Source organism: Panthera onca, chromosome B4 (assembly GCF_046562875.1).
Source record: "Panthera onca isolate mPanOnc1 chromosome B4, mPanOnc1 haplotype 2, whole genome shotgun sequence".
Lineage (NCBI taxonomy): Eukaryota > Metazoa > Chordata > Mammalia > Carnivora > Felidae > Panthera > Panthera onca.
Window position 1 is genome coordinate 131932801 of NC_138345.1, and position 13181 is coordinate 131945981.

At 59.8% G+C, this 13181-nt stretch overlaps 1 protein-coding gene across 1 annotated transcript; it reads right to left on the minus strand.

Annotated features, from left to right (window-relative positions):
• Window positions 1-797: 797 nt before the first annotated feature.
• Window positions 798-11841, minus strand: CBX6 (chromobox 6). Its single transcript, XM_060656319.3, has 5 exons — window positions 11657-11841; window positions 11429-11472; window positions 11214-11279; window positions 10997-11063; window positions 798-6653 (listed from the first exon to the last, which is right to left on the minus strand). Exons 1-5 carry the CDS (start codon window positions 11723-11725, stop codon window positions 5652-5654), a joined length of 1248 nt encoding a protein of 415 aa, XP_060512302.1. The 5' UTR covers window positions 11726-11841; the 3' UTR covers window positions 798-5651.
• Window positions 11842-13181: the final 1340 nt, after the last annotated feature.

Sequence of the window (13181 nt, forward strand, 5' to 3'; positions counted from 1 at the left end):
GGCTCCTCGTGGCTGCTCCTCTCCCAAGCTCTGTGGCAAGAAACTTGTTAGGGACGCAGCCCTACAGTCCCCACCGCTGCAGCCACTGTGATTCCAAGTGGGGAGCGGGCAGTGGAGGGACCTCCCCCTCCCTCGTGCCCGCCTGCCTGGCCTTCTCCAGGTTCGGAAAGTGGCAACACCTCAGCCTTACCAGCCTTACCTGTGTAGGGTCCTCCCCTCCAGCTCAGTTCACTGGCAGGTGGTGGGGTGGAAGGAGGGTGGGAGGTGGCGAGCTCCCAAACGGGCCACAGCTGGAGGGGCAGCAGCCCCTCCCCTCCCCTGCAGCAGGAGAGGCCCTGATGTTTTGGTGGGTCTTTTTTGAGATTTTTTTAAAAGTAGGCTTCACGCCCAGTACAGAGCCCAATATGGGGCTTGACCTCGTGTCCCTGAGATCAAGAGTCGGATACTTAACCGACCGAGTGGCCCAGGCACCCCTGGCCTGATGCTTTTATTTTTTTAAAGTTTATTCATTTATTATTTCTGAGAGAGAGTGAGAGAGCACACAGGAGGAGAAGGGACAGAGAAAGAAAGAGGGAGGGAGGGAGGCAGACAGACAGAATCCAAGGCAGGCTCCAGGCTCTGAGCACAGGGCCTGACTCGGGCTCGAACTCCCAAACCGCGAGATCGTGTGACCTGAGCAGAAGTCAGATGCTCAACCGACTGAGCCACCCAGGTGCTCCAGGCCTGATGCTTTTAAAGGCCACAGTCACAGCCTGTTAGAAACGAGACAGACACACGCCCGCTGTAGGGGCCGGACCTTTGCTTCGGAATGTGACAATTTATTTGGGGGGCAAAAGAGGCTTTTCACTCCCCCTTCCTGGCATTGATACAACATTGAAAAGCAGCAGAACGAAACGTACAAGACGAGAGTAATCGGCACAGACCCCCCTCCCCCCGGCCCAGAAACAACCGAATCCAGAACAGAACCGAAACCCACACCCAAAACGAGCTGGCTTCTCCACCCGCAACCTCGGGGAGGGGGCAGGTGGACTGGGGGCCCCACCCCCGCGTGGGGGTGGGGGCTCCATTTCTGGTTCCCTCTCTTTCACCACCGGAGGCAAAGTTTAGCCAGCTGGGAGCTGGATGGTTGAACCACAGACAAAGGCAACAACACTTCATTTTTAAAATGAGAGAGAAAAGAGACCACGCCCCTCCCCAGATATAGAGCTATATATGTATATTTTTATATATATAGAATTCATTCGTGCACAGTTCATTCAATGAGCTTTTCAAAAACTAAAAAAAAAAAAAAAAAAAAAAAAAAAAAAAAAAAATCATACGATACATTTCTTTAGGCCTTTGTGTTTTTAAATTAAAAGAAACAAAAAGTGCCCATCTGCACTCCACCCAACAGCCAGGGAAAGGCCCCAGAACCCGTTCTTTCTACCTTGACCTCTCGCAAGGGGTCCCCCTGTGACACCATCAGCCTCCCTTTACCCAACTGAAGCTCTGCATACAGTTGGCGCTCACTCGCCGCTCGGAGTGGGGTACCGACTCCTTCAAGGTGGGGCAGGGAGACCCCGCAGGCCTGGGAGCTGGGGTCCTCTGTCCCCGCTCGGCCCGTCACCCTAGTTCGGCATGTTGGTGACTGTCAGCCAGACGGAGGCAGGCGAGGGAGACAGGCTCCTGGTTTTAGCCCCAACCTCCTTTCTGAATCTGAGAGGAGATGCAGACAGAAAAAAAACAGAAACCTTTAAACACTTTCCTTGTCTTTTTCAAAGTGATTCCTTAAACCATACAAGCCCCCAAGAGGCTGCCTTGGGCTAGTGCATGGGAGCCGGAAAGTGGAACTGACCACGTGGGGCTCCACTGTCTGGCGTGGGCCAAGTGCAAAAAAAAAAAAAAAAAAAAAAAAAGAACCAACCCCCCCCCCCAAACCAACAACAACAACAACAACAAAACAAAGCCCCCAAAACCCACCCCAACCCAAAAAACCAACAAAACCCAGAAAGGTGAGAAAAGGTGGTATGTCCACTCAGGTCCCCGCGGAGGCTGAAGAGGCTGGTGATGACCCAATCGCTCTGACCTAACTGCTTCCTCCTTGGGGCGGACCTCTTACCCAGACCGCCCGGCAGTGGGGAGCCGGCCGGCTCTCTAGCAGCTTCGGCACCCAGGCCCCCACCTTTGGAAGGGGCTCTTCCCAAAACACCAGGGCAGCTGGGCGCTTCACCCCGCGAAGCAGCTTTGCCTCGTGGGGCCCTACTTTCCAGGTCTCTTAAATGGGGCGCTCTCTGCCCACCTCACACTGACTTCGGGCCTTCATCAGCCCTTCTTTCCAGAGCAGTGGAAGGATGCAGCTCATTTTGCCCCGGGCCCCTTCGGGGGGCAAGAGTGAAAGGGGGCTGTGGGAAGCTAGAGGCCCCAGCGCCAGCAACCTCGACCGCCACCGGATCCTCAGCGGCTGCCTGGACACCGGCGGTGCTTTACGAAGAGGCCTTGCCGCCCAATACACCCATTTCACAGAAGGGCACGCTCAGGGTCGGAGAGGGAAATGAAGACGGAGGTGTCCCAATTTCCCATCTCAAACCAGAGACACGGGACCTCACATGTTTCCTATGACACGTGGGCGGGGAGGAGGAGGTGGCCTTAAGGGGAGAATGACCGATGCCCCAACCGCTACTGAACATGGGAAGAGATCGGGCTTTGAGGGATATTTCACATATAAAAATAAAGCGAACCAGAATGCAACTTCTGCTTGGTAGTTAGGTAAACGGAAAAGCAGCAAGGGGAGAGGGAGGGCCCGGAGAAGGCTGATTCGTGCAAGAGTGTGTGTGTGTGTGGGGGGGGTTACGGGTTTCCTGCTCAGAGCCACCCTCGGAGAGGTAGGAGGGCTCCGCTTGCTCTGGACCCTGTGCCCACCTAGACCCCCCCAGGGGAGGTGCCCACCTCGAAGCAGCGTGCGCATGTGCGGAGGTGGGGTGGGGCCACGCGGTGGAGGGGCAGGGGCAGGCATTCCCTTCCCCCCATGGTCACCCCCAGTCCCTCTGGATCACCGCCTAAGATTCTCCTGGAGTCTACAGCTCCTTCTTCCTGAAGCCTGCAACCCCCACCCGGCCAGGCAAACTCAGGGGCGTCACGGTCTTTGGGGTGATGGGGAGGGAGGGACCAGAGGACGGGACACGCTGGCAACCAAATGGAAGAGAGCAAGGAACCCAACTGTATCCACTCACCAGCCTTCCTGGAGAAAGTCACCGATGACACAACAGTGGGGCTCCCGCTGACCCCCACCCTCCCCAAATGTGGGCTCCATGCCCCGGGGCCCCTGCAGTTCTGGCTAGTTCCCTTGGGGACAGCTGTCTTCCTTCCCTTTGAAGGAGGGTAGGTGTGGAGTGTGGGCCCAGGACAGGAGGGAGGCCTCCCCACCTCGGGCCAAGGAGAGAGAGCAGGGACCCCAGGGACCGGCAGCCGGGTCTGGGTTTCCGTCCCCGGTTCCTAACATTGCCACCTCGCCTGTGCAATCATTGCTTCACTAGTTTTTCTTTAAATATCTCTTTCTCTCCCCCCCACTCCCGCCCCAGCCCCATAGGAATCCCACGATATTTTTTTCTATTTCTTTTTTTTTTTTCCTCTTTTTTTGTTTTTTGTTTTTTTGCAAAACTAACTCTTTCACTTTCCTGTCATAAAATCACCTCTGAAAACACAACTTCTTTACAAAAAAAAGTCACGAATGACACGGACTCTCAGGAAAACACATTTCTATGGTCTCTGGAAACACCTGTAACTGGCACCCAGGTGGTCGTTCACCTGGGGTGAGGGGTCGGGTGGGGGGGAGGGAAATCCCCTCCAAGGACAGAGGAGAGATACCAGCCCTTCTTTGGGGAGGGGGGAAGCCAATTGGCACTTGGACGGCCACAGAGCCGACACAAAGGGCAGGGTGGGGAGGGGTCTAGGAGTGCCAGCCCCCCAAACCCTGTGAGGGCCCTTGTTCTACATCCTGGGGTGGGGAGGGACGGGGGCCACGCCACAGCCCCCCGCAGGGAGATTCGGAAGAACGAGTCCTCCTGTACTTCGGGCAAAGGCATTTGCTACCTAACAGGATTCCCTTTCTGCCTCCTTCGACCACCTTTTGCCATCGCGCTTCTGGGCTGACACACCCCTGGCCGCACACACCACGAAGCTCCCCTGGGCGACGTGCAGGGACAGGCCATTCAGGCCAGACTGACAGCCGGGGCCGGCCGGCAGGGTGGCCTCCCGCAGGGCACGGGAGCCCTGGTCTCGCCCACCCTCCCCCTCCCAAAGAACACAGGCCCCCTCTTTGGTCGCCCCCTTTGGCCTGCCTGCCCTCCCAGTGCCCGGCCTAAAGCTGGGGTGGGTCTCTGCCATTGGCATGGCCCGGAGCCACCCGCAGCTTCGAGCAGGCTGTGCTGGGAGGAAGCCTCAGCAGTCGGACGCGAGAGGGGGAGGGGGCGGGCGAAGCCGGAGGCCCCCCACCACCACCCCCAGAATGGTTTCCAGGCTTCCTCTCCCCCTCCTCCGCCCCTCCCGCCCCCACCCCAGGACGGGGCGGGGGCGGGGAAGAAGGGGATGGCCCGGGCGGGGGTCTCCCCCTTCCACCTCAGTCCCCACCATGCCGTGTCTGCGGCAGAGGCCCGGCTGGTTGCGCCCACCACCCCGAGGAGGAGGGCTTGGGGGCACACACACCAGCACTGGGGGGCTGGGGGGATCAGCCTGTGGCCCCACAGCAAACTCCTCGGGCCCGGGCCAGGTCTGGGCAAGGAAAGGTCCAGGCCTTCGACGACCCGATTCCGTGGAACCCTCAAGGGGGCCGCGTGAAAGCCCGGGCCCAGCGCACATATGCGTAGGCGCACAGACACGCCAAGGGGCGGCAGATGAGTGCGCCAGCCGGAAGTTTCTACAGCAGGTTCTTGTAGCACCTTTGGTGGAGAACTGAAGGGGCCTTTAGATGCTAGGAGGCTGTGGCAGGGGGAGGTCCCTGCCAGTCCCTCCCACCTCTGAGATGGGGATTAGGAAAGAGACTGGGTGGGGTGGAGCCTAAGGGGACCTGCTTGGGTCTTGGCCAAAAGCGGGCAGGAAGACCCAGGCCTCCGGTCCAGCTCCTGCTGCATTCGTTGATATGGAGGGAGGGGCCGAAGCTGGCCTCACCTCAACCTCTGTCTGGGCTTTGCCATCCCTGCCCCTCCTGCCCAGGCATCTGGGGGAAGGAAAGAGGCAGTGCCCATATGGGGAAGGGGTCTCCTAAGGGGCCCCGCAGCTGCCGGGTTAGCACCGAGAAATCAGATGCTGTGTGCGCGAGCTGGAAGCAAGCTGGGGGAGAGAGAGCGGGATGTGGAGGAGGCGGCCAACTCTGGGTTCCGGGGCTCCCCAGGAGCCCCCCAGCGGGCCCCACCATGCATGGGCTGGGAGGGTGCCAAGAGACAAGGAGGAGGACTTCTGAGTGCCCTGGCCCCACCCCGGCCCAAATCCGTTCCGGGACGGCCGCTCCCCCAGGCTTCGGGGGGTTCCAACCGCCCAGCCCCCTCCCGGGGTCAACACCGAGCCATCTGAAACAAGCAAAGCACGGGCAGAGGTGTCTGAGGGCAGGGGTGGGGGCAAGAGCAGGGCTCTGGGCAGGAGGGCCCCCCCAGCCCCCCCCCCACCTCGGTGGAGCCCCTTCACTTGCTCACCCCGCTGCCGCCACCACCCCCAGTGGCACCTGCTACCCCAGTAGCCACCTTCTCGAAATCCTCAGGGTTGCAGAATTCCTTGATAGTGACTGTCAGAAGGTTGCTGGTGACATCGGTGACGACCACGTTGGAGCAGGGGGACATCTCGGGGCGCCAGTCCCCAGCTTCGGGCTCAGAGGAGGCGCCGGCAGGCTCAGGGGCCACGGGAGGCGCCTGGCCCGTGGCAGCCGTGACGTCGGGAGGCACCCTCTTGCTGGTGGCCGCCACCTCGGGAGGGATGGACAGGTCGAGCACCTCAGGCTCACGCCAGTCGGGAGCAGATGGGCTCATGGTCTCAGGGAGCAGCTTGGGGGGCGCGTCATCGGGGTCGGAGGAGGACTGCGGTGCCGGTGAGGGGCAGCCAGAGGAGCTGGAGCTGCGGGCGTCATAGGGGGCAGCGGGGGTCGCCAGCAGCAGCCCGGGGCCCGGGGAGGCGGCAGGGTCGGCCTTGCCCGCTGGCAGGGGAGGCGGAGGGCCGGGCGGGGGCTTATTGTACAGCGCGAAGGTGCCGAACTTCATGTGGCGGATCTGGGTGCGCAGGATGCTCTCGCTGAACTTCTTGCTCTTGCCAATGACGCGGTTCCTGGAGGGGACTTTGGGGCGAGCGAGGGCTCCTGCCCCCTGCCCGGCGCCCGCTCCACCCGTGCCCTTGTCGATCACCTTCAGGTTCAGGATGATGCGGTTTCGCTTGGGCTCCCGAGGCTTCACCTTGCGATTGATGATGCGCACCGTCTCAGAGAAAGGGGAGATGGGTGGGCGCAGGCCAGGGCTGCCTCCCTGGGGGTCCGGGCGGGGCAGCGGGCGGCGGGACATGCGGTGGCAGCGGCGGATGTCCTTCTTGAGCCGGTGCACGGCCGCGCTGGAGTGCAGCTTGGGCGAGGAGGCGCTGGCACTCGGCTTGACAGAGAAATGCACGTCACTGATGCGGAGGGCCTCAGCCTGGGCTCGCGCCTGTGGGGCAGAGGGAAGGGCTGAGCGGGGGCTCGGCTTCCTGCTGACCTCCTCCGGGTGCTCCTGCGCCAGCCACCCACGAGTACAGTCCCGTTACGCTACCCTGCGAGCCCTTCAGAGAATCAGCTGTGCTCCCGACCCGGCTTAGAGATGAAAGGAAGTCCATTCGGACAGGTGAAGCAAAGTGCACGAGGCCTGAAAGCAGGTCGCACCCCCGTCGGGGCCCGACACGGCTTGGCAGTGGGGCCCTGGGACAGATAGGGTGGGGGCTGCCCTTGCTGACACAGAGGAGTGTCCTCGATCAGGACACGGCATGGAAAGCACACCCTTTGCTCAGAAGCCCCGGACCAACTCTGCTCGGTGAAGGATCCCAGCCTAGCCTGGCACCCCTCCGCAGACCGATACTTGGGGACAGAAAGAAGGGGGAGGCCCCTCCCTGCTTCACTCCACACCCCAACGCCACTGACCTACTCGCAGGGTCCCAAATGCTCTGTGCCGTCTCTGAACGGGCTGCACTTCCAGTTTGGATTTGCCTCCCCAGCTGATCATCACCCCTGGGACAGATCCTTAGCTCTCAGCCCCTCCTGTATGCTCGCATATGCCCTCCTGTAAGCCGCCCTTCCCTTCCCGGGTCTGACTCATGTCTGCCCAGGATCTGGCTCAGGGCCTGGGTCCGAGCAAATCAGTGCCAGTGAATTCCAAAGCTGGCACCCAAAGCCTCGGTTGGAACCCCCCCCAGCGAGACATGGGTTTGGTAGGGATGAACCAAGAGGTGGGAACAGCTCCGAATCCGTGCCAAGGTGGCCTGAGGGGTGGATGGCTGAGTGAGTCTGTGGGGCCAGCGAAAAATGTCCCTGGCTCCCGGGCTCAGCTGCATTCCCAGGTGTGAGGCGTGTAAGGCCCCAGGGCTCTGTAGGAGCTCACCTCACTGAAGATGTGGGGTGGGGCAGGGCCCCCAGAGTCAAGTTCAGGGCAAGGGACTCACGAGGCCATCAAGACCGTCCTCCATGGCCAATCCTTCCTTCACTAACAAAACACTAGTCACAAGCCAGCTGCTTGGAGTTGGAACTATAACCGCAGCCTCTCCCCTAGGGGCTGCCCTCCATGGAGAGGACAGGTCACAGGCAGTTGTGACACTGGGTGACTGACTCAATGTAAGAAAGGACGTACGGGGCCTAGAGGAGCAGCGATCAGGTGCACGGGCCCGTCTTGGAGAATGAAGCCTAAGCAGGAGGGAGCCGTGGTCCCTTCTGAGCCTGACACGCCCCAGGCTGCTGCAGAGGCCCCATGGCCTGCCACACGGATGCCACTAAGACAAACAGTGGGAGCAGAGAGCCCAGCAGTGGGAGGATGTAGCAGGCAAGGGACTGAAAGCAATGGCTGGAGAGAGTGGAAGCGATGACAGAACTGTCACCTACAGACACCTTGGCTCCTGATGGGGGAGACTCGCTAGGCTGTGTCTCCTTCAACCCGGGTGGGCCGAGAGGGAGGACACATTCCCACGGTCGGCCTGTGAGCTCCGCAAGAGTGAGACCTGTAGTTTGGGGTCTCTCTACATCCCACCCCACAGCGCTAGACACTTAGCCAGTCCCTGAGAGGTAGCCTGTGTGCCCCTCAGGCAAAACTACATCGTATTTGACCACAACCGCCCAGAAGCGGGGTTTGTGGACTTCACTGCATTAGCGAGGATTGTCTTTAGAAGGTGGTGGAAACACGCTTCAATGCCACATGGCCCTCCTGGCCACGCTGGGGGTCTCCTGAGGGCTGCTTGGCCAACAGTCCCTCCGGGCACTAGGTGGCAGCACACACGGCCTAGTCTGCCCGGGACCAGGGTGGCCAGCTCCTCCCGTGCACCAGCCAGTGGAACCAGGGACTGGTCTCCTCCTATCCCTCCTCAGACAAAGGCAGGAGAAAGCTAGCCTTTTTCCTCGGCCTGGCAAGCAGGGTCTTTTGCAAGTTCATCCCCAAGGGAGCTCGGGGGGGGGGGGGGGGGGGGGGGAATCTCCACTCTTTCTGTCCCCACCCTGGGTGGGGGTCAGCATTTATGCCATCCGCATGCTGCCTGAGCTCCCAGACCTCTGTCATCATGGCTCTGCCCAAATCCAGTGGCGAGGGTCCCTGCGGAGCCGCAATACTAACGTATGGTTTCCAAACTTTTTATGAGAAACGTTTCTTACTTTGTAACTTCTCAACATATATATGTATCTTTTGTTTGGAAGGGGACTGGTTTAACCTTTCCCCCTCCTCTCCCCTCCCCCAGGTGGTTGAGCATTCACTGAAGGTGGGACCTGAGTCTGGCCCGTGAATGAAAAATGGTACCCACGGCCAATGTGTTTACTCCACTCTGGCCGGTGACAGGCACGGCTCTGAGGGGTTGGCAGGTACTACAGACAGCACAGAAGGTTCAAGACCTGGACTCTACCACCGACTCTCTGTGACCGTGGGCAAGTTACACAACCGCCGTGGCCTCAGTTTTCCTATGTGTAAAATGGGGGCAACGACAACCTACCTCACGGGCTCCTGTTTCCTTCAGAACAGTTCCGGAGCAGAAAGTAAGTGCTGAGAATACTTTGTCTCCCAGATACACCGCCCGTCAGGGACTCACAGAGCCCCGGGCCCGGACCAAACTGATCTCCACCACCCCTTGCAAATATCTATGGTCACTGTCGTAAAGGTCCAGGTCAAGGTCCCGCCATCTGCCTCTCCACCCCCTGCCCCACCAACTCTGCGACCATCATGGTTTCCTGTGTGTGTCCACCGTGTCCCCTTAACCTGACGTGTGCTCTCTGAGGGACGGGGGGTGAAGGAAAGGAGCAGGAATGGAGGCCAGGAAGCCGGGTGATGGCATCTCATGTAAGCCTCCTCCCCTCTCTGGGCCTTGATTTTGCTCATGTGCATAATGGGAATGGTACTCCTTCATAGGGTTGTTGAGAGGATTAAAGGAGATAATCCATGAGGGGCCTCAGCACTGTGTTAGGCCCAGAGCCAGCTCAGGAGCTAAGGCTACCAAAGAAAAGAAAAAAAAAAAAAAAAAAAAAAAAGGCATTTTGTGAATCCAAGCTCACGGTCATTACTCACTTCACCGCTAGAGGGTGCTCCAGCTGCGCTCACAGCCTGTCACACAGCCCACCCGCCCTCCCGCTGCTCCGCCCCAGCCCTCCTCCTAAGAAACATCAAGGGTTAAGTGTGCTCCTCCATGGATCCCGGAGCGTGTGCAGGTTGGGAACAGGAATCGTGGAAACAGGTGAAAGCTAAGGAGTCTTTCATGTCTGCTTTAAGTCCAAACCCTTGCACGACGTGCACAGACCTTTTGGTCTGGGCTTCTTCAGCCCCACCCCACCCTCATGGGGCCTTTTGGGCAAATGGGAGATTCCGAGGTTCTGCATTCGGCAGAGTCTCTCTTCTCTGCAGAGCGCTCCCTGCCCTTACTCAGCCAATCGCCACAAAGTCACAGGCTGTCAGGGTAGGCTGGGGCCCCCAGGCAACTTCAGCACTACTGGGTCAACTGTGGTTTCCCAGGGAGGCCTGCCTGCAGTCTCGCCTGCGTCCTAGGGTCATCTCACCTTCCCTTTCCCACTCTGTTCTGAGAAAAATAAAATCCCACCCCCCACCCCAAAATGAACCCTAAGATGGCTTCCTTCCTAGGTCTCCCTCCCCTGCTGAGGCTAATGTGCTATGCTTTCACTCCCCCCACCCCGTCTTCATTACAGTCTCCAGAAACGGCCAGCGGTGGGGGTAAGCCAGTGGCTCAGCCCGTGAGAAACTCAAAGCGAAGTGATCTAAGGTCAAATTCAAGCTGCAGTCCCCAGTGAGGAGGGGAGACATGCAGAACCAATCCTGACAGTGAAAGAAGCTGGGGGCAGGGAGGCAGGTGGCCCCCAAATGCCTCTTCTGTTCCCAGCCCTGAAGGAAGCCACATTTACTCTCCCCCGCTGGGTTTGAATTCCAGGCAGAGCCTTAGCAGGGCTGGGGGCGATGAAGGTTCCCTTCATCTAGTGTGCAGAAGTAACCTCCCTGCCACCCCCTCAGGTGGACAGCCCCCACCTGCCTCATCCACCCCCCATGCGGGAGCCCTGCTGGCCAGCCCAGACTCTTGTTTTCTCAGCGAGGATTATCCTCCCCCCTCACTTCCCACTCCCAGGCCCCTCTTGCTGAAGCTGGAGCTGGCCAGGGCCGGCTGCCAGGGGCTCTTCGGGGGCTCACAACCACCCCCTGCCCAGCTGGGGCCCCTCTGGAAAGGTCCGCCTGCCTGGGCAGCCGCGGATCTGTCCCTCCCTTGCACGCCCCGTGCTGCGCCAGGGCTAGGGGCCCGAGAGGGGGCTGCTGGGGCTGGGCCAGGTTACCTTCAGGAGGAAAGTTTTGGGTTTGGGTCCCCTCTTCTTGGGCCCATACAGCTCACGCTCCCTCTCCCTGCGGCCGAGAAACGCCAAAGGTTAAAAAGAACCCCTTCCCGGGCCCCACTCCGCGCTGCCCTCCCCGCTCTCCCGTTTCCCCCGCTTCCCCGCGCGGCGCCCCAGCCGAGCCTTGGCCCCGCCGCCCCTGCCAGCTCCCCAAACTCACTTCTGCTCGAAGGCTGCAATGAGCCGCGAGTCCAGGATGTTCTCCTCGGGTTCCCAAGTGCTGTACCTGCCGAGTCACACATGCACAAAATAAAAATGAAAACCTAATGGGCAGAGGCACATGCGAGGCAGCAAACGTGCGCACCCCCCCACCAGGAAAAAAAAGGCCCCGTTGCCTCCCTTTCCCCCTCGCCCCTGTATCCCGCCGGCACTTACTTGATGGCCCACCCCTTCCATTTCACCAGGTACTCGATGCGTCCCTGGAAAACAGAGAAGAAAAAAAAAGGGGGGAGTGGGGGTGGGGAGGATGCGGGGACGCGAGGAGGCGGCGGCGCGGGGGTGGGCGAGAGGGCCCGGGTTAGCGGGACCGCTTCGCCCCGGTGAGCCGCGGACCCCCGGACACCGGCTGCCGGGCAAGGCGTCCCACCTCGGGAGGCGGCTCACCTTTCGGATCCGCCGTTTGATGATGGATTCGGCCGCGAAGACCCGCTCGCCCACTGCAGACAGCTCCATCTTGCTCAGCGGCACCCACAGCCCATAATACTCCCTGCTCCCGCGGCCGGTGCTGCACCGCTCGCGCACGCGCCGCAGCGCACAGGCCGCGGCGGGCGGGCGCGCGGCGGGGCGCGCGCTCGTGTTCCAGCTGCGGGCCGTCACGTGACCGCTCGGGGCCGGCGCGCCGTTGCCAGGACCTCCCCCTCCCCCGGGGCGGTTGCTAGGGAAAGTGTGCGCTCGCGGGGCGGGGGCGCGCGCTGACTCTTAAAGGGGCCTCGCCTGGCGGCGAGTGTCTGGGCCCGGAACCCGGTGGGTGCTTGGCTTGTGCGAAGCCTGGTCGGGCGCAGTGCAGCCCGACAAACACCCACTCACTCCCCTCTCCGTCTTCCCGGCCCCGGAGAGCTGACACCATCTCCCTCCCTTTAACAACACCTCCCCCAGTAAAGGCTCGCTAGGCCCCTGCAGGGGAAGGACGTGAGAGTCTGTGCAGCTGCTGCGCATCTTCCCGGCAGAAGTTTGCAAACAGTTAAATATGATACAGCAGAAATGCATTTGCTGTTGCCTTGCCAGGCCCTGCGGGAATTTCTTTAAAACATTGCCCTCCTCCTCCCCAATCCATTATTTATGTATTCGTGGGAGTGTGGTTTTGTAACCAGTTCAGATGAATTAAAACAAAAACTCCACCGCAGGAAGAGGGGTGGGGGCAGTGAACGGGGTGGAGGAAGGCCGGGATGATCCTGTGCATCTGTTCTTTGGCCGGCTGGGGTCTTGGGCGGCACCTGCCTTCACCCGGGAGGCGGGCTGGAGATCACCACCGCGAGGACTGTGGTGGTGAGGGGAGGGAGAGAGAGGCTGTGGGTGAGATCCGGTTCCCGACACCCCAGATTGGGCCTGAAGTGGGTCATCCTTGGGTCATTTGGCAGAAGCCACCCACAGGGCCAGGTCTATATGTTTTCTGATTCCCAGGCCCCCTGGCCTCGCACTCTCCGGCTGCCTGCAGTTTCTTCCGTGGCTCCGCCATTGCTCACAGGGAGACCAGACCCCAGCTTCCTATTTGAGGAGGGACCTGGAGACCTGGCTGGCCGGAAATGGACACAAAGTAGCCCTGCCACACAAAACGCTTCATTTCTTTCTCTTTTCTTTCTTTCTTTCTTTCTTTCTTTCTTTCTTTCTTTCTTTCTTTTTCTTTCTTTCTTTCACCAACAGCCTTGTTCTTTGTAAATTAAAGAAAAAAGAAAAACCCCAACTGTCCATAATCTCCATCAAACCATTGTTAATATCTTCACGAATCCTCTTCCAGCCTGTTCTACACTTACATAAGCACAGGTATATACGCATGTGTATACATTGTGTATACGTAGTACATAGATTTAAGTGACTTCTTTCAAAAAATGCTCATTAAAAAAATTGTTTTTTAATTTCCCAGAGTGGGGGAGGGGCGGGGGCGGGGCGGGGGGGGGGGAGGCGTGGAGAG